Genomic DNA, 25,010 nt, shown 5'->3' on the forward strand with positions numbered 1-25,010 from the left:
TCAGTCCTTTATATGCTTAAGAAATTATTTGCAACTTAATATCTCCCAGTTAAAGGAACATTGTCTAACTGAATGGCTGCAGAACCTGAGGTCGTGGTATAGCGAAGGACCTGCTGTGCACGGTATGGATAATAAGAGACTTCATCTTCGGGATCCTAGCATTGCAACAGACAGCATTTTGTAGTGGGGTGGTAGTTCAGTATTGCTAATCAGTAACTTGTGTTATTGTAGACAGACAGGGACAGGTTACGGACGCGCTGCAGTGATCCAAACAGACTAAATCCCAGCTGTGTAATGAGAGGAGCACAGACACTCTCTATCGTGTGTAGCTGCTGTGGTGGGATGGTGGTGCGCCAGTGCTGACCCATAGTGGTGGTGTTACGGTGAGTGCCGTAGGGACCACTGTTGATTGTGCCATTCAGGTGACTCAGCAGGAAACTGAAAAAATGAGGACTCAACAACAGGCAAGAAAACATTCAGGAACATAAGTTGACCTGCTATTCCACTGGGTCTCCTCATATTAAAGACTATACGTTGCTTTCCTCCTTAAGGCATCATATATAAGATCTTCATGTATGGGAGGAGAAACATACCATGTCTCTCCAAGCTTTGGAATATACGCCAGTATGGAATGTTAGAAGTGAAAGAGGTATAATACTAGTCGATCTTTGCTTCCAGTTGCACAGGGCCTTCAAAAAGTGTCCTCATCCTGGTGATCCATGCTTTCGTTGCGAGTGCTGTTTCTGCTTGATTATATATATATATATATATATATATATATATATATATATATATATATATATATATATATATATATATATCATATCTGTCGGTATGTATGGTAAATATTTTTGTATATACAGTTTAGTTCCAATTTTATATTACGTTTATGCTGCACTGTATTAAGAGAAATAGCAAACGTACATGTACATAAAATGTTACTGAAGATTATTTTTGACATTTCACCCACTGTTTCACAATGTAATGACTGAAGATGTAAGGACAGGTTTTGTAAGCACTGTAAGGTAGTAAATAAAAATCGATGATGTTGAGACATAAATTTTGAGTAATGTCTGTTAAAATAAGTTACCTCAGAAGTGGAAGCATTATACACACGAACTGAACATTTATTTATTGTGCAAGTCCCAACTGGACCCCTGTCAAAGTCCAAGTCGGTCCGGCACTGCTGTATCTTCAAAATAACAGCTGCAGGAATAGATATACGTACACTATAATGAATAATACGTTTTGCAATCAAGATACTGGTGGGTCATGACCGGTGCGGAATAGTTTTGCTTTATTTGTTCATAGTGACTACAATGTATTGCCAAAGAGATCTAGTGATAAAAACTGAGCGAATAACCACATGAAAGCTAATCAGCCTCAGTGAGATTTTTCTTGTGTAAATTTGGCCTCGCAATGTCATTTTAGTCTGATTACCACCTACGGTAATTGATGGAAGGACGTATGATAGTGAAGGTGATAATGAAGGCTGTACTGCTCTTACCTGCTGGGAATGTCTGCCTTAAGCTGACTCAAACTGTCTGGAGATAACACAAATAAACTGAATTAAGACATCATTATTGAGAATGGGTAAGATTCTGTGCAGATGGTTAGACTTGTGCGGTGGAGCCAGGATTCCGTGGGCTTGAATGATAAGTGAATGATTGTGTGGCCTACTTCTCTGGACATGATGTTTATAGCTCTCCATCCTTTCTTACTCTCTCACTGTGTCTGGATCCTACCTAATTCCATCCTTAGGTAGATAAGAGGGTTAGGATAATGATGACGATGATAGTGATGATGATGATGACGATTTGTGTGTGTGTAATTCACCGGGTCGGTCAGGATCACTTGATGGTCGTGATGGTCAGCTTTTACCCTCCCGGAAGGGAGCTGAGAGCTCATATAGTCCGATCTAAGGGCAAGGCTGTGACCTTCACACACGCACACACCCGTCCCCTTGCTCAAGAAGGACAGTAACCACCCACTTCGTCAGTGAAACTTTTCGCAACCTGAGCGAGGGGCGAACTCCCGTCCACCAGTTGGCAAGCGGGAACGTTACCACTGCACCAGCGAGCGGTGTGTGTGTGTGTGTGTGTGTGTGTGTGTGTGTGTGTGTGTGCATACCTGTGTACTTCAGAAGGCAGGTACTGATGGCCAAGGAAGGCAAATATAGCCTCTGCCTGTCGCCAGGGGTCCTCACACAGGCTTTCATACCGCACCAGCAGGTACCTGGAGCACAAGCACGCTTAGTGACCCTCACATACCGCCAACACCACCACTGTATACAACTTTGCCTGGGTGAGTCATAGCAGCCTGAGGGAGCTAATACTGCCACTAGTAACTCTCTAATGGTGGTACCAACTCCAGGCAGTTATATTCAGACCAGGGTAAGTAATAAATGCCTGGGAATTATAACACAGTTAAGGAGACAATTGCCTTATTTAATTTTTTTTTTACTGATATTAAATTTCCATTTTTTTTTTACCTTTCTTTCCAAATCCTACAGATACTTTACACATTACACATAATTTAATGCTTGCTACAGATTGATAATAATGGTTTTATTATTTCTATGATCTCAAATACGAGTAGGCCTTCTCCAATTTTTTCACAAGTCGTTTCGTGTCTTTTCGTTTATAAAGGCTCCAATATGCTTGCATGAGCCGGCCTTGATCACCTAGTGGCTGCTCTCCATGTTGCTTGATCTCTGGCAGCCTCCCTATTCAGTCCCTTATCCCTGAGGTCACACTTATGACCTCGTCCCAAGTATGTTTCGGCATGCCTCTCGCCACCCGACCTCCAACTTCTCACTTTCTGCACGCAGCTGTCATCCCCCATCCTCTCCACATGCCCAAACCATTTCAATTTACCTCTCTTCGTCACAACACCAATACACTCCAGTCCCATCCTTCCTCTCAACTCTTCCATGGTAAACCTAGCCCCCCAGGCCTAGCATTCAAGGACGCACTGCACATCCACCAAATAATTGTCAATTCTGTACGTTTGAGCCTGCTAATATCCTCTTCCTTTACTGCCCAGGTCTCACTACCATACAACATTACACTCCTAACACATGCCGGAAACAAAGATCCCTTAACACGGAGGGAAAGCCTTATGTATTGCAAAAGATGAATTTTTCTTAATAATCCATGTATTGGTGTACTGAAAACAGACGATTTTCAGAACTGAATACACAAGACGTACCCCTCAAAACATATACAGTATATGTTATACTTCATTTGGCTATGCTTATGTCACAATTTCCCTATAACAGTTTCATTTGGACGTGTTAGATCATCAAAATGCTGCCTATAGCCAGTATTGATCTCGAAAAAGCAGACTTTTGAAAATGCATAAAAAGGTAAATTTGCCTTTAATAATGCTTGACATTCAACTTATAGTGCATGGCTACTGGAACATCAGTTACCGATTATTTTTGGCATACAAAGCTTTGTGTTTACAAGTCGAGAAGCTTTCCATCAAAGCAGATGTGGTCACACGTTGAAAAATATGCCAACTCAAGAAAAAAAAGTAATTAGCCTAGTGTTAATATGAACACCAATGCCCAATGAAGTAGTCTGTATAAACTAAGCCGTATTTAGTAAACAATGAAGAAAACACAACAGCAGGGGTGAGGACAAAAATAACCCATCATCTCATCGATAAGTAAGACACGAGCCTTTTAAATGCATTGTGCAGCTAGATATGTCACGAAAACAATTTCATATAATATTACTGGCACCAAAGGTTATAGAAAAACGTTAATATAATAATCTTTTTGGATGAATTTCTCAACCAACTCAAAACTTAAAGACAGCATGTTCACAATGTCTGGATAATGAGTGTACAGTACTGTAGGCCACCTCTGATTATATCTGGTGTCAGTTATCTTGGCAACCAAAGCACGCCGTCTCAATCTCCATCTACGACATCCATACAATTATTTTCATATTTTTATATTATATTTCCATTGTCAAGTTTCCTTTCCTTTTACAGTTGGTGCTGATGTTCTCGTTCTTACCAACGCTCGTTGCCATGACCTCATGACTATCTCTGGGTTGATTAGTCTGAAACTTACTATACATGTACCTGGGCCTGTATCATGAGTCCGTTACCCCAGAAGTATATACATGGGCATGGAACTATCAATAGACAGACACGGACAACCAAGCGTCATAACAACCATACCAATAATGACATGCGTTCTGTTGGTCTCCAAAAGTGGTCACGGTATGGGCAGACTTCCAGAGTACCCTGTTGTACATGTACCACAAAATGGATCATGTGTTTAGCCTATAAGAAATTTCTATACCAGAAGTAAACTCTGGGATATCTCACGCATTTGTCTGTAAATTCTTCTTCTCAAGTTCCCTACAATTTTAATAAATGTAAACACATTTATTGACACTACCCAGTTTTAGAGCGAATAAGACGAAAATCACATTAGCCAATCAAAGGCGAAACATGGGAAAGAGCGCGACTTAACTGTCTGGCTCGCTTGTGTGGCGTATGGGCCTACAAACTAACGTAATCTAACTTAACCTCACCAAGCCGCACCTAACTTAGTCTAGCCTAACCTAACCTAACCTGAACCAAGCTAATCTTACCTTCCTGGGTAGCGACGTTGTAGTGCCTTGCCATGGTGCAGATCTTCTCGAATATTTTCACAGATACGGCGGATCCCTTCTGTGTCATTCAGGGAAGTCCATTCTAGATCAAAAATGGAATGTAAAGTCCCCCGGGGATCCCGCACGACGTGAATAATCTTGAGGTCAGGTAGGGAGTGTAGGAGAGGCTCCAGCCATACCATACGTGTCCTAATGGTCTTGATTACCCTGGTCTCTTTCATACGGCAAAATGTTACCAAGTTGCTTCTGAGTAGGCAGTGCGGCTTACATTTCTCGGCATTTACCCGATTGTTTACAGTATACCACTCCAGGAGGGTGTCTTTCAAGGGGCCGGATATGTCACAAGTCAGGAGATCATTCAGAGTTTGTCTGACAAATGACTCGCTTTGCTTTTGCTCTGTCTTGAAGTTGTGCAGCGGCTCGAAGAAGTAGAAGACCCATGACGGAGCAGCCACCAACTCTGCAAGAAACGTTGACCCGCTCCGACCCTCGGAACTCACTATCACCATACTGGTCTTGTGAGCTACTGAAACGCCTGAAAAAATGAGATATTACTATTCAACTCCTTCGGTAAGATGACGTTCTATGTTTCGTTCTCGCCTCCTCCAGATGACTTTATTTAGCTTTGGAGGAACTTTGGAATAGGAGTGGTTTGACTTGACCGACATTAACCCTTTCAACACGACAGGTTTTTCTTTTGCTGAAGAAAACCATCAAGGAAGAGGTAAATAAAAGCTGTATTTAACCCATTCAGATGGAAAAGTCAATGCCAGAGCCGATTAAATATTGTCAGAAGGCCTATGAACTCACTAGCACCGTGTTACATTCATATCTAACACGTCTTCTGCTTGTAAAAATAAAAACTTGATTTTCACGTACTGTACATCTAAAGCGGGAGTCACAGCCTTCTTTGTTACACCCGCCCTCGCAAAGCAAGAGCGGGTATTATGTTTTGATCGGTGTGTGCGTGTGTGTGTGTGTGTGTGTGTGTGTGTGTGTGTGTGTGTGTGTGTGTGTATGAAGAGAATAACTTTGAGTTTTAATCTCATTTTAACCAAACATGGTAAAAGAGTTGAAAGGCCTACCAGTACTGTTTTTGTAAACAATAGGTTATCGGTCAAGATCATTAGGATAGGGCAAAATCTGACCTAGCAAGATCGGCTTAAACAGTTTTTATTCTATTTAGACCAGATTTGATGTAAAGGTTGGGGGTAAGGTAAGAGTAGAGGATTCGATTCTGGGAACAATCAGTCAAAGGTCAAGATCATAGGGCAAGGACAAAGCTCATCCCATGTGTCTGTGTGTAAACAAAACAAATAAAACATTTTTTTTTAACTGACTGTGATAACCATGAGCCATGAAGGTGGTAAATGAAGGTGACCTCCACCACCACAGGTGCAACACGCCTGTCCTATGGTGGAAATAATCGTGTGGCGATGGAAGGAATGAAATACATATCATTGCAATGAAGGCGTTAATTGCTTGCTTAAAAGTTATGCCAGGCAGTTCCTCCTTTGTCCTGCCTCGGCTTTCACTTATGTAAAGTCCTTTGACAAAGGTCATATTCTAAGTGGTTTTGGAGATTTTGTAACACCTCTTCCTCGGCGATTTATTCAATACATTAAACCTCTGCATCCTCTTGTTTCATGTAAATGCCAATGTGTAATTTCCCATATAAGACGCTAAGGAAGAGGTGATACAAAGTCTCCCATGCCACTCACAATACGGCCAGTGTCGAAATGGGGAAAAAAGGTCATATACCAGCCAAAGAGTTCCTGCTGGACAAAACTGTACCTAAGCTGATGGCTACACGGGGTCAGGCTGAAGGCTTGATTTAACTAGTAACCAAGGAGATTTCTTTCTACCTCATAATTAAAGCTCACTGAATTTCATGGAACTTCAATACTGCATTCAGGTTGGCCCAGTTCCGTCACATAAAAAAATACCAACTGCCGTCAAGAAGGAGACTCATTTCTGCCTCATATCTCAGGTGTGTTATATCTGAAGCAACTACGGCTTCGTTAGCAAGTTGTGGGAATCACACAGCTCCGTCAAGTGAAAACAACCCGACTGTAGTGACCAAGGAAACTCTTTTTCTCCCTCATAACTCTGGTTCACCGAATTCATGCAACTACGGATGAGCACTCACGTCGTGTAAACAAACCAGTTCCATCAAGGGAAAACAAACTGAAGGAAGTAGTGATGGAGAGTCATTCCTACTTGATAACTATGGCTCATCTAATATCATTTAAATACGACTTCATATCAAGTGGCCCAGTTCCTTCAGTTAAAAAAAAGATAACGCTACTTGCTTTCATTATGGCGTCTTCCATCCATAGCTGTGGGCTGTGTTGTTTGCCCCTTCCACCATGTTGTCAGTACCAGCACCACCAACATATACATTAACAACACCAGCACTGAGCGAAACTTTCTTGGCATAGACATGTTGGTTGTCAAATGTGTTTATTTCTCTGGTTCTCTCTTTTTTCTATCTTCAGTGCTTTATATTTGTGTAATGGTGCACAGTTCCTTCATTGCAGCTTGTCCGTTCTTCCTTCAGCAATAACAAGATGAACACCGGACGAATCTTGTTACCATTGTATTACAATTCCTCTGAGACGCTTGAGTATTGCCGGTTAGGTTAGCATGAAATCACTGGATCTGGCACAGTTTGGAGGAATTTTATAAGAACTAATTAAATACGAATCCAATATTTCCCAATCCGCTTGCATATCACTGGGTAGGTCAGTGAGATCTCATTGGGCTTTGGCTCAGTTTAGAGACAATGTATAAGAAATTATTAAACGAGAATCTAAGCCTTCCCAAGCTGCTTGAATATCACAGGATTGTTTAGCGAGATCTGGTTTAGTTTGGAGACGATGTAACAGGCATAACGATCACAGCTGTTCCTGATGTGAAATACTCTTGTTGTCTTTAATGCACTAATCAACTCTGTTTCCCATTGTTATCTGGTAATATGCCTGATAGTCAACATGTGTCATCTCATAGCTATCTGTCTCTCTATCAAAAACCAGACTCCTTTATCCCATAAGGAATGGCCACAAACAAATCGCCCCATGTCACCCTGTCGTCCGCCATTTGGCTGCCTTCTCTCCACTTCACACTCCTTTCTCTCATATATTTCTTCACTCCATTCCGTCATCTCACTCTGTCTCCTCATCCCCTTCTCGCACTTCATCTTACTCACATACACTCTTTGTCAAACGCTCATTCTCCATCCTTTCCACATAGACATACCATTTCAGGGTATTTATCCAAATTCAAACACATTCACATCAATACCATGGCGTTCCTTTACTTCATGATTTGACTGTCTGTCTCTCTCTGTTATTCCACATAATCCTGTCGAATAACTCGTTTCCACTGTTGTCACTCCTGACTTCTGTATTCCACTTGGGTCCAAGCATCTCTTTCATAGGTTAGAGTGAGGGTCACTATGCTATCATGCTGCCAATTTTTTATTTCCATAAACTGATCTATAATAAACCTAACACAAACTGACCTTAAACTGATATGGCTGAGGATTGGGTGACAGAAGCATTATCATGATGTTTCGTAGAAAAATCTGGGGAAGGAAGCCTCATCCATTAGTCAGGACTTTGGACATTTCCTCTCCCTTCACGAGCAGAGTCGACTGTCCGTCAGGCAGACTGCATCACCGTCAGGACCGTTACGGAATTCTTGCATCTGGTAAGCAATTCCACCTGGACATAGCAACACCGCAGTACCAGACTCGATGGACCGTCGAGGAGTGGAAATGACTGAAAAAAACACAAGACCAGGACCGGCGATGTGCAGAGAAAAAAATAAAGACTTGAAGAAGCTGAACAATTTGTTTAATGCTAGGTACACTGATGCCATGAAGATAAGGAAGAACGGTGAAGACAAGGCCATCCTTCAGAACAGAGGCAGAAGGACCGTACTGGATACATTACTGGACTGGATGGAAGGCATGTTATGGGGAAGAAACCATTTGATAGGGGAAGCCATGGGGGGCGAGGATAAAGAAGATTCTCCCCCAAATCTGAAGCTGGATGTAAGGATCCTCTTGGATGGCGATGGAATTGTTATTGGGCAACGAATGTCTGCAAAATCCACTGCTTTTTCTATGAGGTTGGCCCTTCCTCAATTTCCTCCACGAAGACACTCGCCAATGGCCCCAGTCCCGATGCTTCAGTGCTGCCACAGTTGCGGTTCAGTCCCAGGCTATGATAACGGCAGAGCTGACAAGGGAGCTGCCCATATTCACACTATAACAACAATCTGACCAGCGATTAGGAGCAGCTCCAACTCGCCCTTCAAGTCGACGCAAACCACCAAAGGAAATTCCCAGACTATAGGAAACTTATTACAGGTCATCATTCATCGTGTATAAATTTTTAAATATTGCTCAGTGTTTACGAGTCCCTCTCACGGTCTGTGTTTTGACACACTTGGCCACAGGGCATGCAGGAACCCTTCCCCCCTTAACTCAACAGTAGGCGTTAGTTGCTCAGAGGCTTTGAGAGAGAGAGAGAGAGAGAGAGAGAGTCACCTGTGTGTGTATGTGTGTGTGTGTGTGTGGGTGTGTGTGGGTGTGTGTGGGTGTGTGTGTGGGTGTGGGTGTGATATAGTACTTAGGTAACTTTGTGCACCATTCTGTTCGCCCGTATCTAAGGGCTGTGGCATCTAGAGTTGCCAGTTTTGTCTTATTCACTCCGACAACAAGAGTATGTTTTCACCCCTGTTTGTTTGTTTGTCTGTCTGTTGGCAGGATTGCTCAAAAACTAAAAGTGAGATTTGGACCAAATTTGGTGGGTAGATAGCCCATGTCCCAGGGAACAATCGATTAACTTCTGGGACCGATCCGGATCTTTTTACAGATTCTGGATCAGGAAAACATTTTTTGCGAAACCTTAATCATTGATGAGAAAACCTAACCCATTATGAAAAGTGGTTTGGAAATTACGTTACCCTTGTCGGAGAGATGCACTCCACTGAGTGCCCCTCTAGTAGTGATATTCCCTTAATTTGGTAAAAGCTTTTAATATTTAACGAGAAGAGGTCTTGTAATATTCTTAAGATTTTTACAGAGTTTTGACTGAATTTTAGAGATTTTAGAGCTTTATACTGTTGTATGTATGTGTGTGTGTGTGTGTGTGTGTGTGTGTGTGTGTGTGTGTGTGTGTGTGTGTGTGTGTGTGTGTGTGTGTGTGTGTTTTCCCGACATTCTAGCAACCTACAAAAATGGAAAAAAAAGCTTAGTGCTGTGTTTCAGAGAGCAACTCTAGTGGCACTATGGCGTCTTTTCTAGCCTTAGTCACCCAGCGGTTGTCTGGGTGGAAGGTTGTTTCTCCACGGCACGTATATATGGCCATCAACGCTATTCTGGCCCTGACGATGGAGAGGAGAACTTTAATCACTTTTTATCCTCAAACATAAGCCTTTAGAGTAAAGTGAATTATTATATTAAAATTTGGAGAGACACCTGATAATGTGTAAGAGTTTTTAAGGTTCCAGTGATGTGTAGGAATTAATGAGGTTTCAGTATTGTCTAGGAGTTAAAGAGGTTCCAGTAATGTATAGGAGTTAAAGAGGTTCCAGTAATGTATAGGAGTTAAAGAGGTTCCAGTAATGTGTAAGAGTTAAAGAGGTTCCAGTAATGTGTAGGAGTTAAAGAAGCTGCAATAATGTGTAAGAGTTAATGAGGTCCCAGTAATGCGTAAGAGTTAAAGAGGTTCCAGTAATGTGTAAGAGTTAAAGAGGTTCCAGTAATGTGTAGTAGTTAAAGAGGTTCCAATAATGTGTAGTAGTTAAAGAGGTTCCAGTAATGTGTAGTAGTTAAAGAGGTTCCAATAATGTGTAAGAGTTAAAGAGGTTCCAGTAATGTGTAGTAGTTAAAGTGGTTCCAATAATGTGTAAGAGTTAGAGGTTCCAATAATTTTTCCGGTTCAAAAAGTCTCTCCAAAGCTGAGTAATGTTGTCTGGGGGTAGCACGCATAAACAAAACTCGGACGCTATCGTAGTGAAGAATTTAATACCTTTACTTGGAATCAGGGCGAGTGAAACACAGTACGTGGGATTTATCAGTTCTTGGCCTACTGGGTGTTCCGCAAGACTTTGAAGAAATCTTAAGTTATTGTGGAGGTAATTTTGAGTAAGAAACTCCTGTAGCAACTTGGTTCCTATTGTCAACCTTTACGGAGCTACAGATACTGAAGGCATGATGGGTTAATTATGAGGAAGACCATTTTCGTACAATAATTAGTCAGTAATTATAACACCATAAAGACTGAGATGTGGACTCACGCTGATATAGTAGTCTTTATTTAGCACTATTCCTGTTGTAACCTCCTGCAGTTTCTTAAAAATCAGGCAGGATCCACTGTGTGCCAGGGAAGCGATTTGTTTATATTGGTGGTGAAAGTGCTGATTTCGTATTTACCAACATTCTTAAGCTTAACCTATTTAAACCGTACTCTCTATTTTGTTCTTGCTGCTTACACACGAATATACACAGGTAAGGAGAGAATGTTTGTAACTGGAGGGGCTGGATATAGCATTCATTTGCCACCTGCAACGACAGGTCTTTCCTAAGGTGAATAGTAGTAGTTGCAGCCCCAGGCACAGCTGAACGTGTACCCACAGGACAGCAGGAAATAACAGCTCACCGACCCACTCCAGCACCTTTGTAGCCTTAAAAAACAATGAGTACGGTCTGTTTCGTTGTTATTTTGCTCTCTTATCTGTGTTTTTTGCCAAGGGATATGAAAAATACAGAAACAATCCCCGGAATAATAAGTGAAAGTCGTTCCCAGTTATCAGTACCTAACCCTTTTTGGGTGATGGGGAGGGACGCCTTCAAGTGGTGGCACCGTTATGAATGGGCGGTGGAGCTGCCTGGTCATAAAAGCGTCTCTCGGTCCTCTATCTGGAAACGAGATTGGTAGATTGCAGAAGAAAGGGCAACTTCGTCCTGCAGTCCACTGATTTCAAGTTGAGCCTTGGATGCAGCTACCACTATTACTCGACACCTTCAAGTAGATGATGTCATTTCTGTTCCATTCTTGGTGTCTCCAAACGGCAGGGTCAACTTTTTGAACTGGAAGAGTTTGGAACAGATTTGTTTTAACCCTTTTAGTACTGAAGCCTTACCTAAGCTGGGTAACATCGTCTGGAGGAGGGAATACTACAGCTTTATAATAAACTCTCAGGTTGATGGGGGTTTATAAGTCCGATGTTGGCAAAATATCAGGTTGTAGTGTTTAAATTTTGTGCATATATCTTCGTTGGCCATATGGAGTGGTTAGTGCTTGAGAGACTGATTAGAAGAGCATATGTGAGTGAGGTGGAGGGGGAAAGGGAAAGGGGTGACCGAGTATGAGATGGAGGGATGGAGTGGAAAGTTCGGTGGAGGGAGGACACTCAAATGACAGAAGACAGGGCGACGTGGAGGCGATTTGTCCTTGGTCACCCCTCAAGGGAATAAGGAGCTTGGCAGCAGACAGAGGGAGAGGGAGATCAATTTTCTTTATATTGTTCGTTTTAATGCGATTACGTTTTATTTTTCCCTGCCGCCAGACGATGTTACTGAGACTACAGATGACATTTAGGACCGTATGGGTCGGGTCGAGTCATCACTAACCCCCTTTGCTACAAGAGGTCTCCTGTAAGTCGAATGAAATCGTCTGAAAGTAGCCAGAATAAACTAAGATTTATTCTGTCTACCGAACAAACTTTTATACAGCTTAGGGGGGACGTCTAGTGTGGAACAGATTAACGAAGGCTGGAGTCAACCCCTTTAGTTAGAAGCCTCTATGCTGAATAAAATCGTCTGGAGGCAGCAGGGATAGCCTAAGCAACCCATCATCCAATCTTTTTTTGCCCCATTTGTGGTGTTGCTGTAAAACTCAACCTGCGTAAATCTGACTGAGCAACCGCATTTTGGTAAGTTTTTACAACGCAGTTACCAGTAATTCTGCACGTAGTTTGCAGTATAACTTCAATAGATAAGAGCATGTTTTGTGTCATAATGTAGCATAATAAATGACAGTAAAAAAAGTCTCACTCTCCACGTATAATATAGTTATACTTAAGTGTGTAGCCAGCTTCACGTCTTTCAGTCCATCAATAACCCAATCTTGGATCCTTCACAGCAACACTACGCCATTTGCACTGCTGTAATGTTTATCAGAGATGGTTTATGGTTTGGTGTAACCTGAAATTATACTGGTACAGAACATGTTGTGGGTAAAAGAATTGGTATTAAATGCTGTATGATTAGCCACCAGATCGCAGTCAGTAGTATGTTGGCCTGTTTATAAAATGACCACTAATAACTAGAAACCACTCAGAGAGCGGATACCTCCTCCATTTCCAGTGTCATTAAAAAGGATCCTGATCCAGATACGCCCCCAAATATAATAAATTCTTAGTCCATGGCCTACCTTTCCACAAAATTTCATTGAAATTCATTGAGAACTTTTGGAGATATCGTGCGGGATACTCCGCATCCGGACCCTGATCCGCCCCAAAATTTAATCTTTTTTTTTTTTTTCCTTGGCCAATGGTCCACCCTTCCACAAAATTTCATCAAAATCCGTTCATAACATTTAGAGCAAAGTTTCTGACAGACGGACAAACAAATAGACAAAAAACGCGACAAACAAACAGACAAACCAACCAACCAACTCCGGCAAAAACGTAACCTCCCTGGCCGAGGTAACAAAATCTTATCAGGTGCCATGACAACATTGAAGAAGAGAACAGCCACACATGAAGCGATCTGTGAGGCAGTGTACTCAAAAACCAACAACTACGGTTATACTGACGCCATTATAACTACCGTACGATTTATTTATTTATTCACTCTGTATACTGGATGGGGTGTATTGCAAGTAGCTTCTGTAGATTCCATAATACTTCTTCGACGACAGTTTATTATGCAGAGTACATACCTCAGTGTCCTAGTGTATGTAGCTCATGCACCCCTGAACGACGTTAAAGCAAAATAAATAACCACAAGAACTAGTGGGTTGGCGGGGGGTTAGTGTCCCTCCCTGTAAAACCACCACCTCAAAGACAAACAGCCACCCCTTATATGGGATTATTGCATCTGGCTATAGATAGATAGATACTGTTGAAGCTCACTACTCAGAATAAATCGCAAAGGAAGAGGACCTACGAAGCTTAAAATGCGACATAGTACGTCCATAATATGACCATCTTCCGTGTTGACCAAATACTACATCCAGGAAGCACTTTAGTAGGGAGAGGGAGGGGGAGGCCGAGGATAAGATGAAGGGATGGAGTGGAGAGGTACATGTGAGAGAGGGGTGTGAGCTGGTAGCGGGGGAGTGAAATGGCGGGGGACAGGGGGACATGGAGGCGATTTGTCTGTAGCCACCCTTTACGGGATTGAGGCTTCTGGGAATAGATAGAAAGACAGTCAACTAAGGGACTCCGTATCTGCCCAAAACACCACAGAGTGATTGATGATAAGCCAGTTATCATTTGAAGGCTTTATCTTCGATTATGACAGATAGACAGATGAAAGACAGTACAGTACAGCACACACACACACACACACACACACACACACACACACACACACACACACACACACACACACACACACACACACATTAGTTTATCGGGCTTAAGTTAGCATTTGTGTGTGTGTGTGTGTGTGTGTGTGTGTGTGTGTGTGTGTGTGTGTGTGTGTGTGTGTGTGTGTGTGTGTGTGTGTGTGTGTGTGTGTTTGTATGTGTGTAATATTTTACCTACTTAGTATTTTTTTTGCAAAGATTCTAAAGGCTGTGTTTGGTTTTGGTGATGAAAAAAAGTTTGATACTCAGGTTTTTAATTATGTGTTTAAAGTACAGCTGATCCGTAAAGAGCCGTCCACTAGAAACCTGCTTCGTGAAATCATATGTGTTGCCCCGATAGCTCAGTGTGCTGGTGTGGTTGTGGTGGTGTGTCAGTGGTTGTAGGAAATGAAGAAATGATTATCCATCTGTAGCCAGACGCCATAATCTCAAAAGGGGTGGCCTTTTGTCTTGGAGTTAGTTGTTTTACGGGACGGGGCACTAACTCTCCACCAACCCACTTCTTGACACGTAGGGAACACGTGTGAGTTGGTTATATGGTTACCACCCAGCGTTGTAAATAGTTTCCTGGCTTATAGGGACCCATTAGGCTTGTCATTCAGTGTAAAGTCACCCGAAAGGAAAAGATGAGCAATAAAAAGTGACAGGAAAGATGGGAGAAACAGGAAATGAGGAGGGCAGACACAGGAAAAGAATGATAAAGGCTAAAGAAGTAGGCAGCACTACATCAAGTGAGTGGATGGTAGTCGCCCACCACAATGCTGGGTAGATATTGATGACGTTGGGCCGTCCCCGCAATACGCGAAAAATCACCCGACGGAATGTAAGGGGACATTTATAATAGAGATTTTTCCTTTTAACTTCATAAGGTTTTTCTAGCACTAATTCTGAGTAAAAAAGTCTATCCAAATGGGTCCAGTTCTCAGCCGCTACGGAGCTACAAATACTGATGACCTGATGGAATATGAGGGGGAGAACTTTTCCTGGAGATTCTTAAAAAGGGAAAATGGCAAAAATTACGTAACATTCACCACGAGAGAGAGAGAGAGAGAGAGAGAGAGAGAGAGATACCTTTGTGTGTGTGTGTGTGTGTGTGTGTGTGTGTGTGTGTGTTACATCCTCTCCCGAACGACCCTCGGATAGAGGACAGGAAACGTACATGATAACGAGAGTACAAGTAAAGGAAAACACAGAATATACATTACAATATCAAGCCATTATCAGCTTTATCCTCCTCCTTCTCCTCCTCCTCCTCATCATCATCATCATCATCATCATCATCTTTGTCCTCCTCCTCATCATAATCTTTATCCTCCTCCTTCTCCTCCTCCTCCTCATCATCATCATCATCATTATCATCTTTATCCTCCTTCCCCTCCTCCTCATCATCTTTGTCCTCCTTCTCCTCCTCCTCCTCATCATCATCATCATCATTATCCTCCTCCCTCTCCTCCTCATCATCTCTGTCCTCCTCCTCCTCCTCATCATCATCATCATCATCATACTGTAGTGAATACATGGATAATCGTTGCACAAAACAATGCCATAAGGATAGGATAAACAGTGCTAAAAATCTCATCGAGTATTTATTTGCAACACATGATGCAACATAGGCCAGCAAGGAAGATCTGGTCACAATGCAACTAAGTCAACACCAATATAGTCCTTGTATGTTATTTATGTATTGTGTGGATACATAAAAGATACAGAAATACAATATACACGAGTATTATATGTAAAAATAGCCTACCAAAAGAAATCGCTAAAGAGGAGGTGATAGGAAGGGTTATTGTTCTCCAGGATACTATTCGTGTGTGTTATTTATGCAACATCTTTGTGTATTAAAATATATACATGCTTACTTACATACATATTCATCATCTTTCTCCACCTCTTCCTCCTCCTCCTCCTCCTCCTCCTCCTCATCATCATCATCAGCATCATCATCTTTGTCCTCCTCCTCCTCCTCATCATCATCATCATCATCTTTGTCCTCCTCCTCCTCCTCCTATTCCTCCTCCTCCTCCTATTCCTCCTCCTCCTCTTTCTCATTGTGTGAGGTTCCAGTGTGTTAGTATTCAGTGTGGGGTAAGGGCATGCTAAGTGTGATGTTTTAGTATGATATCAAGTGTGGTTGTGTAGTGTGAAGTTGGATTCCCGTACAGCATTACACGGGGCACCAGCCAGTGTGTGAAGAGTGAGTCCCGCAGCAGGAGGTAGTCCACAGTCATCATCAATATCTCACCATTAACAGTATCACCAACATCACCAGCAGAGCCTGACTGGTGTAGGGCATTGGAAAAAGAGAGAGAGAGAGAGAGAGAGACAGACAGACAGACAGACAGACAGAGCTATCTACCACCACCACTGTCGCAAAAAGAATGAAAATAAGGGCTAAATGAGAGTACAAGTAATTTAGGTGTAAAGCTTCTGTTCCTCTATTCCCAGTTCTCAGCAATACCAAGAGGACTTGAATTTGAAACTGATACTGAGTTTAGAAATTGACGCTGAGTATGGAAATTGATGCCGAGTATAAAACTGATGCTGAGTATGGAAATTGATGGTGAGTATGGAAACTGATGCTGAGTATGGAAATTGATGCTGAGTATAGAAATTGATGCTGAGTTCAGAAATTGATGCTGAGTTCAGAAATTGATGCTGAGTATGGAAATTGATGCTGAGTATGGAAATTGATATTAAGTATGGAAACTTATGCTGCGTATGGAAATTGATGCTGAGTATAGAAGCTGAGGCTGAGTATAATAATTGATGCTGAGTATAGAAATTGATGCTGAGTGTAGAAACTGACGCTGAGTATGGAAATTGATGTTGAATGTAGAAAATGATGCTGAGTATGGAAATTGATGCTGACTATGGAAATTTGATGCTGAGTATTGAAATTGATGCTGAGTATAGAAATTGATGCTGAGTATAGAAACTGATGCTGAGTATAGAAATTGATGCTGAGTATGGAAATTGATATAGAAACTGATGCTGAGTATAGAAATTGATGCTGAGTATGGAAATTGATGCTGTGTTTAGATATTGATGCTGAGTCCGGAAATTGATGCTGAAGCTGTAACGGAACCTGAAACTGAAGCTGAACTGGAAAACAAGCAGGAATTGAAACATGCTGAGCTTAAACTTTGAGCAAACGTGACACTAAAACCAATCAGGAAGTGAATCAGATCTAAAACCATAAAGTAAACCAAGAACGGAAGCAAGCCTGAAGGAAGTAAAGCCTAGAAATGATTGAGTTACAGTATTTGTAAGTGAAATATCTGAACTGAAACTGACAAAGGACTGAAGTGTACTAGATCTGAAACTGAAACAATAAGCTGAGGTAAACTGCAACACTAAGGTGAGGTAAACTGCAACAATAAGGTGAGGTAAACTGCAACAATAAGGTGAGGTAAACTGCAACAATAAGGTGAGGTAAACTGCAACAATAAGGTGAGGTAAACTGAAACACTAAGGTGAAGCAAACAAGGTGAGGTAAACTGCAATAATAAGGTGAGGCAAACTGAAACCAGCTAAATTTAACACACAAACTAAAATGAAAGTAAACTGAAACAAATGAATCTGAAGGTAAACATTGCCACTGGGTTAAGGGCAATAGTCACAAAAAGCACGGTAATGCACTGAGTAATAGGACATCATTTATGACATTATTATTATTATTATAACAACTGGTCGTAATGGTAGTAGTAGTAGTAGTAGCAGTAGTAGTAGTAGTGGTAGCAGCAGCAGCAGCAGCAGCAGTAATAACAGTAGTAGTAGTAGTAACAGTAGTAGTAGTAACAGTAGTAGTAGTAACAGTAGTAGTAGTAGTAGTAGTAGTAGTAGTAGTAGTAGTAGTAGTAGTAGTTGTTGTTGTTGTAGCAGGAGCAGCAGCAGCAGTAGTAGTAGAGTAGTAGTAGTAGTAGTAGCAGTAGTAGTAGTAGTAGTAGTAGTAGCAGCAGCAGCAGCAGCAGCAGTTCACCCCTCCCTGCCTTCCGCACCTACAGTCCACCATGCTACAATCTTCACCCCATATTCAGCATCAGGGTAGGAAAGTGGCGACAGATTATTACAGACGCATTGCTTTATCATCACCTCGCTCCTCCTTCAGTCCTCACCTTCATTTGCTTCCCCTGGCCCTTCTGTGCATGACGCCACTCCACATTCAGAGTCAGGTTAGGGAAGTGTGGTGAGAGACCAGCAAACATGATTTCCCCTACCATCACCTCGCTCCTCCCTCAAGCCTCACCTACATTTGCTTTCCCTGGTACTCCTGTGCAGAACTAATTGATCCTGCCACAATTACAATGCTATGAACCACACCCCACCCTCAGGATGGGCTTAAGGAAGTGTAGAGGGACCTTGAGAGGTAAACTGCCCTGTCAACACCTAGTACACACCCGCACCTTCGCCCATTCCACCAGCAATTCTCACCTTCATTTGCTTTCCCTGGTACTCCTTCGCAGAACTGACTGACCATGCCACAGTCATCATTCCATGTACCGCACTCCACACGCAGGGTTAGATGAGGGAAGTGTGGAGAGTGACCAACGCAGCTGATTTCTTCTGCCATCACCTCTGTTCCATGAACTACCTGGTACACACTGACCGCTGTTCAGTTCACCTGCAATACACAATGTGTTGGTGGGGGGGTTCATTAGGTTAAATTTTTTTTTTTTCTCTCTCTCTCTCTCTCTCTCTCTCTCTCTCTCTCTCTCTCTCTCTCTGTATATGAATAAATAAATAAATAAAATAATTATATATATATATATATATATATATATATATATATATATATATATATATATATATATATATGTTGCCAGACGTTTAATCCCGTAAGGAGTTGTCACAAACAAATAGTCACCACCTGTCCCTCCCCTCTGTCAGTTACCTACCCTTCATCCAACTCACACACTCCCTCTCTCATAAGTCTCTCCATTCCATCCCTCCATCTTATCCTTGGTCTCTCCCTTCTCCACTACCCCTCCGCCTCACTCACATACACTCTTCTAATCAGTCTCTGATTCTCTATCCTCTACATACGACTAACCATCTTGTAAAATATTCTTAACACTCAGTCACACCCAAATCACCGCCACAACGCTCTTTTACACCTTGACTTCCATATTTTCACCCTCTGGTAAGTGTTCTTTGCCCCGGACTGGGCTCCAACTCGCATCCTTTGAGGCAGGAGACCACATCTCTGACCACTTGATCACCGATTCTCCTTTTTCTCAGCACTTATACTGGAGTATACAAAATTTGTACTTTATTCCAGGTAACGCCAAACGATTATTAATCTCCATTTGCTGGAATTGGACTCCTTCACGCGGTGCTGCTAATATAATCAGGTGAGGTCGCTGCTCATTGATGTAAACGTCCCTCATCTTCCTATCCCTGAAAGAAGGATGGCGGACTGCAGAAGGGAAACATCAGCCTGCGTCCACCGGGTTCACGTTCAGGTTAGCCTGGGTCTACAGAACATGATTCCATTCAGAGAAACGTATCATGACACAAGTTACAGCAAATACATTCCGATTAACGTGAACCAGGTGGACTGCAGGCTGAAGTGAATATTTCTCCTGCAGTCTGCCATTCTCTTTTTATGGGATAGGAGGTATAGGAGGGACCTTGTTAGGCAGTGAAGCCACCCGTTCATATTTGTGCCACTAAGTGAAGGCGTCCATCATAAGCACTGGGAGAAAGGTAAAACCGTAGCTTGAATACCCATTGTTGCTCCATTGATGTCTCATATAGTTAATTCTTGTTATTTTCACATGATTTACTTCACTTTAGCAGTCTTTAGTAGCGAGGGAACTGTAATTCTTTCACCTTAACTTGGTCCAGACTTTATCTGTTTTTGGCATCTTACTTCACTTGGTTTAGTGGCCTAATAAAACGATGTTACGGCTGTACATCCTTCCCACAGCACTGCTTGGTGACCAGCATCATGGTCCGGTGTTAATGTAGTTACAGCTCAGTATTCAAGATGGAGATATAGTTTTGGGCCACGTTAGAGCTAAAAGAGTATAATGAATGCCATATAAAGTCTCCAGTTGGTAAATATGTTTCCTAAGCTGAATAAGACCGCCTGGTGGTAAGGAGAAGGAAACACAGAGGACGTGGCCAGTGTGGGAATATACAGTAAACTAACCTGAATCTTGATCCTTCGTGGTGGCATCATCTGAGAGGAGAGTTTGCTCCATGGGTTATATCCAGAAGCCTGCCATTACTGTCACACCGGATCTCCAGCAGGTCCTCCTCCTCTGCATCGTTGTGTGGAGCATGTCCAGTTATTACTTTAGCCACCCAGTCCAGCTTTTCTATCGGTGGCAAGGTAAGGAAGAACAGACTCCACTCGTTCATGTTCCGTGGTGGAGCCACATCCATCACCGCCTCCAGCACCTCCCCTTCGCCCTCCCTGGAACCGCATCAGGGCCAGTTGGTCATCCACGGGCACCTTACTCCTCACACACTCTGGAGGAGAAAAAGAAAAGAAAAAAGAAAAACCGATGTGAGACAGATACATAAATATCTTTCCAGACTTTGATGAAAAAATAGAGGGAATGTCGAGCCACCTGAAACACGCACCAGCAGAGATACGGTTTTCACTGTATTTCGCCAGTTGTAATTTTTCTTCACTCACCCCTGCCACTGAGCCGGGTGATTTGTTGTGCTAGGGCTACGGCTTAGTTAACGTTATCAAAGTCTGACTTGCATATTTATTTCCTACTCCCACTGCCACACCCACGCCCACACCAGCAGGCTGAGCCGTTCCCACAACCCATAAGATAGTGCAGGTGAGGTTCTAGTGTAGCGATAATTACGGAACACCTGTATGTTAACTTGTGCTATAATACATGTCGTTCTTTATAAACTATATTAACCTTGGCACCTGCATTGAGAGAGAGAGAGAGAGAGAGAGAGAGAGAGAGAGAGAGAGAGAGAGAGATCCACTGTTACCTTGAGCTGATGCAATGGACAGCAGTGCAAAGACAGTCATCCATTTGCTCAAGCTGACAACCCCCATCTGAAAGAGAATATATAAAAAACACATTAATTGTTATATTTTGTTAGCAGCCAACGCCAGACTGTTTTATTTGGGTGAGAGAGAGACCTAGAAGACTGAGAGTGTTCATACTGTCACCATTTATCCTCTGATGGTCGGGATAACTCTAGATTTTGTTCCAGGAAACTGGAGGTTATTTTACGTGGATGAGAGAGAGAGAGAGAGAGAGAGAGAGAGAGAGAGAGAGAGAGGGTCACTTACTTTCACGGATGCTGAAACAGACACCACAAAAATCTGGCGTCAACGTTATTGCAGTACTGACTCCTCCCAGCCTGACTGCTCCCTGATATACCTCTTTCCTAATGCTCTCTCTCTCTCTCTCTCTCTCTCTTGTCGCATCCGTTCTTTCTACACTTTCTGTCTACATAGCGAGCTTTTTGATTACTTATAATTCTCTCTCTCTCTCTCTCTCTCTCTCTCTCTCTCTCTCTCTCTCTCTCTCTCATCGCATCCCACCTTTCTGCGCTTATTACCCTCCACCTGACAAAGTCAGAGGAGGGTGTTGTTATCACTGGGATCAATAGGTGTCCGTCCGTAGAGTTGGGCGGAAGGGCAGCTGGCCGGGCGTGGAGATCTCGTTTTCGGGCCAGAACTCAGAGAGTATTCACTACACTCATGAAATTTCACGCATTTATGTGTCTTATAGTGAATTGGAGCCAACTGATAGGTAGAATGCTGTGTCTTAATTTTTTTTTTTTTTTAATGAAAATGTAAAAAAAAAAAAAAAATCCGTTTCGGGGCTAGGACTCAGAAACTAATACAGGTACAGGCTTCAAACTCTCCAGGAAGATGTGTTAATATGCCTCCTGGTGCCTTTTGGTTGTTAGAATGCCATGAGATTATATAATGTTGTGAAAACGAAAACAATACAAAAATCTTATTTTTTTAATGTGCTTTTCTATTAAAACTTTGCATTTATTACACCTAGGAGGGAGAAATTGTACACAATAAATGATTATATGAATATCTAACTATGTACGAAGTTTCATGACTGTACCTATTACGTAATTATAAAAATGGCTGCCTAAATGAAAAGAGCATGTCATAATTTCATCATATTTGCTCATAACTTCATTATTACCATGGATAAACTACCGAAATTTGGAAGTTTTAATGTCTCTGTGTTATATAAGGGGGTGAGGGCCGTTATGCGCTTGGTTAGGTGTGCAGGGTGGTGGGGGGGTATGTGCTTGGTCGGGTGGAGGGTTGCAACAAAGTAGTGTTGCCTATGTTTATCTATTCTCATATCGCATCCTGTTATGTTCACTTCGGATCTACGTAACGAGCTGCTTGGTTACTCATAATCTCTCTCTTTCTCTCTCTCTCTCTCTCTCTCTCTCTCATCGTCCTTCCCATAGCACTTCTTTGTGATTAGTATCATATTCTAGTGTTAATCTATCATTACAATTCAGAAATGAAAATGGAGAAAGGCAGTGCTAGCCGAAGTTACAGTGAAAGTAGTATACTCAGATCTAGAGATAGGTTAGTGTTCTAGGTGACGTAGCACTTGTTCCATAGCGAGTTATTTCACTTTTCACACTTATCATTCTCTTGTATATCTCCTTAACTTGGCCCCAAATGCTGAATATGATGCCTGTCACAAAGAAGTGCTACGGTAAGGATGGAGAGCTCAAGATTTTTCGCCATTGAGGTGCGTGTAATAAACTGCAAAAGACGAATATCTGCGCCAGGTTGTAATACAAACACTATAGCCATATGGTTATAATAGACATAGTTGGCAACAGTATGGTACAAAAGTTACATTAAAAACAGTGTAGTCATATGGTTTCAATATCGACCTAGTTAACAACAGTAAGATACAAAAGTTATAATAAAGTATAGCCATATAGTTTTAAAATCGACATAATTAGCAACAGTATGGTACAAAAGTTATATTATAAACAGCATAGTCTTATGGTTTCAATACTGACCAAGTTAGCAACAGTATGATACAAAAGTTATAACAAAAACAGTATACTCATCTGGTTTTAATATCGATATAGTTAGCATCAGTATGATACAAAAGATTAATGAGTTGAAACGTACAGTCGGCACCAAAAGTCATTTCATCCCTCCTATGTCTCCCTCCATGGCCTTTGAAAGTCAGGCTAGTGATGCCACACCACCCGACACTGATTATTTTCTTTGGCCATAGATCAGTGTCATCTGTGCCATCGGCTTCGAATATAAGAGACTAATTTTCAAAGACCATACCAGTAGGCAATGAAAGGAGAGATGACAGGACTTAACTGGAGACAGGACTTAGCTGAGACAGGACTTAGTTGGAGACAGGACTTAGTTGGAGACAGGACTCAGTTGGGGAGAGGACTTTGGAGACAGGACTTAGCTGGAGACAGGACTTAGCTGAGACAGGACTTAGCTGAGACAGGACTTAGCTGAGACAGGAGTTAGTTGGAGACAGGACTCAGTTGAGGAGAGGACTTTGGAGACAGGACTTAGTTGGAGACAGACACACAAGTATCTCTCCAAGCTGAGCGAATACATAGAGGAAAACTCGAACCATCTGAAACACACACACTAGTGGAGATGGGGTTTTCAGTGTATTTCGTCAGTTGTAAATTTCCTTCAGACGGAACTGGGAATAGAGTTGTTTCTTTGAGGATTGAGAATAAGTCACAGAGGAAGTGCTGTTACGAACTCTGAAGTAAGCCGAACTGAAAGGGGTTAGGAGTTCGTATTCTAAGCGGCATCAGGAGGCTTCGTAGCGACTCCATCTAAGCTATTTAGTTTGCATTATACCTTAGCATTGGCGTGGACGTTTTTTATATGGTTTTATCATTCGACATACTTTGGATCAATGACATACAAGAGGAACTAAGGTGAAATGCCTAAAATAAATCACTACAGAAGGCAAGTGAGTCTGTCATATTGCTAGGGCTTGGATTAGCGCAGACAGCAGAATGGTTGTCGAATGTACTGCAGCTACGTGTCACCAGAAGAGGACACCAGACAGCAAGGGCAAGGGCATAACTCTCCATACGTACATCTCTTTTTAAGGAATTAGAGAGCAGTATAATTAATTACGTGGATTACATATTATCGCTCACCAGCTGCTCTCACGGACGCAACAGTACACATATGACAGCCTGTACTAAACTTATTCTTTGGTTGTTTTGGAAATCCTTTAAAACGCTTTATCTACGTTCCTAGGCTTTTTGGTATGAAGAGGATATTGTTATTTCATTTGCAGATAACTAAGGTACTCCCCGTAGCAATGATCCTATAAATTCATAAAAGCGCGCTTACATAACGCTCTTCCATAAGTACCGATGTAAACGTAAGTGCTCATAACTTGTCTGCCTGGAACTGGTAATCAGTGTATAGCTGTTTACTTTGATGTATAATTGTAAAATATTTTAGGCCAATTCAGAGCCATTTCGGGACAAGAAGAAGGGGTTATTAACTAGGCGGTAAACCTGTCTATAGATGAACCAGTAGGGCCTAATCATGTAAGTCTGTTTTTCAGTTCGCTTTAGTGCTTGTAGCAACTTTTTGTACTCTTTTCATATTAGTATATTTGACACCATTCAGAGGCATTGAGAAATGCGTGGTAAATGGTCACTATCAATGAGACGTTAGGAAGGCTGGTTTGCACAAGACCATGATGTTTACATTCAACACCTTCGGCCAGAGGGTTTTATATGGGCAGGGCGCACTTATTGAGTGAGAAGTCTA

General features: G+C 42.0%; 1 protein-coding gene across 1 annotated transcript; it reads right to left on the minus strand.

The window, feature by feature from the left end:
- Positions 1–209: 209 nt before the first annotated feature.
- Positions 210–20,426, minus strand: LOC145405496 (carbohydrate sulfotransferase 3-like). Its single transcript, XM_080276845.1, has 5 exons — positions 20,400–20,426; positions 18,677–18,836; positions 4,614–5,169; positions 2,131–2,235; positions 210–438 (listed from the first exon to the last, which is right to left on the minus strand). Exons 1-5 carry the CDS (start codon positions 20,424–20,426, stop codon positions 210–212), a joined length of 1,077 nt encoding a protein of 358 aa, XP_080132971.1.
- Positions 20,427–25,010: the final 4,584 nt, after the last annotated feature.

The sequence above is a fragment of the Coenobita brevimanus genome, chromosome 67 (assembly GCF_032717465.1).
Source record: "Coenobita brevimanus isolate Jiangsu-jjx chromosome 67, ASM3271746v2, whole genome shotgun sequence".
Lineage (NCBI taxonomy): Eukaryota > Metazoa > Arthropoda > Malacostraca > Decapoda > Coenobitidae > Coenobita > Coenobita brevimanus.

Coding starts and splice junctions, on each gene's coding strand:
- LOC145405496 (XM_080276845.1), bottom strand. CDS start 20,426: ATGCCACCACGAAGGATCAAGATTCAG. Junction 18,837..20,399: donor CACGAAGGATCAAGATTCAG/GTTAGTTTACTG, acceptor AGTGTGTACCAG/GTAGTTCATGGAACAGAGGT. Junction 2,236..4,613: donor CAACGTCGCTACCCAGGAAG/GTAAGATTAGCT, acceptor CTTGTGCTCCAG/GTACCTGCTGGTGCGGTATG.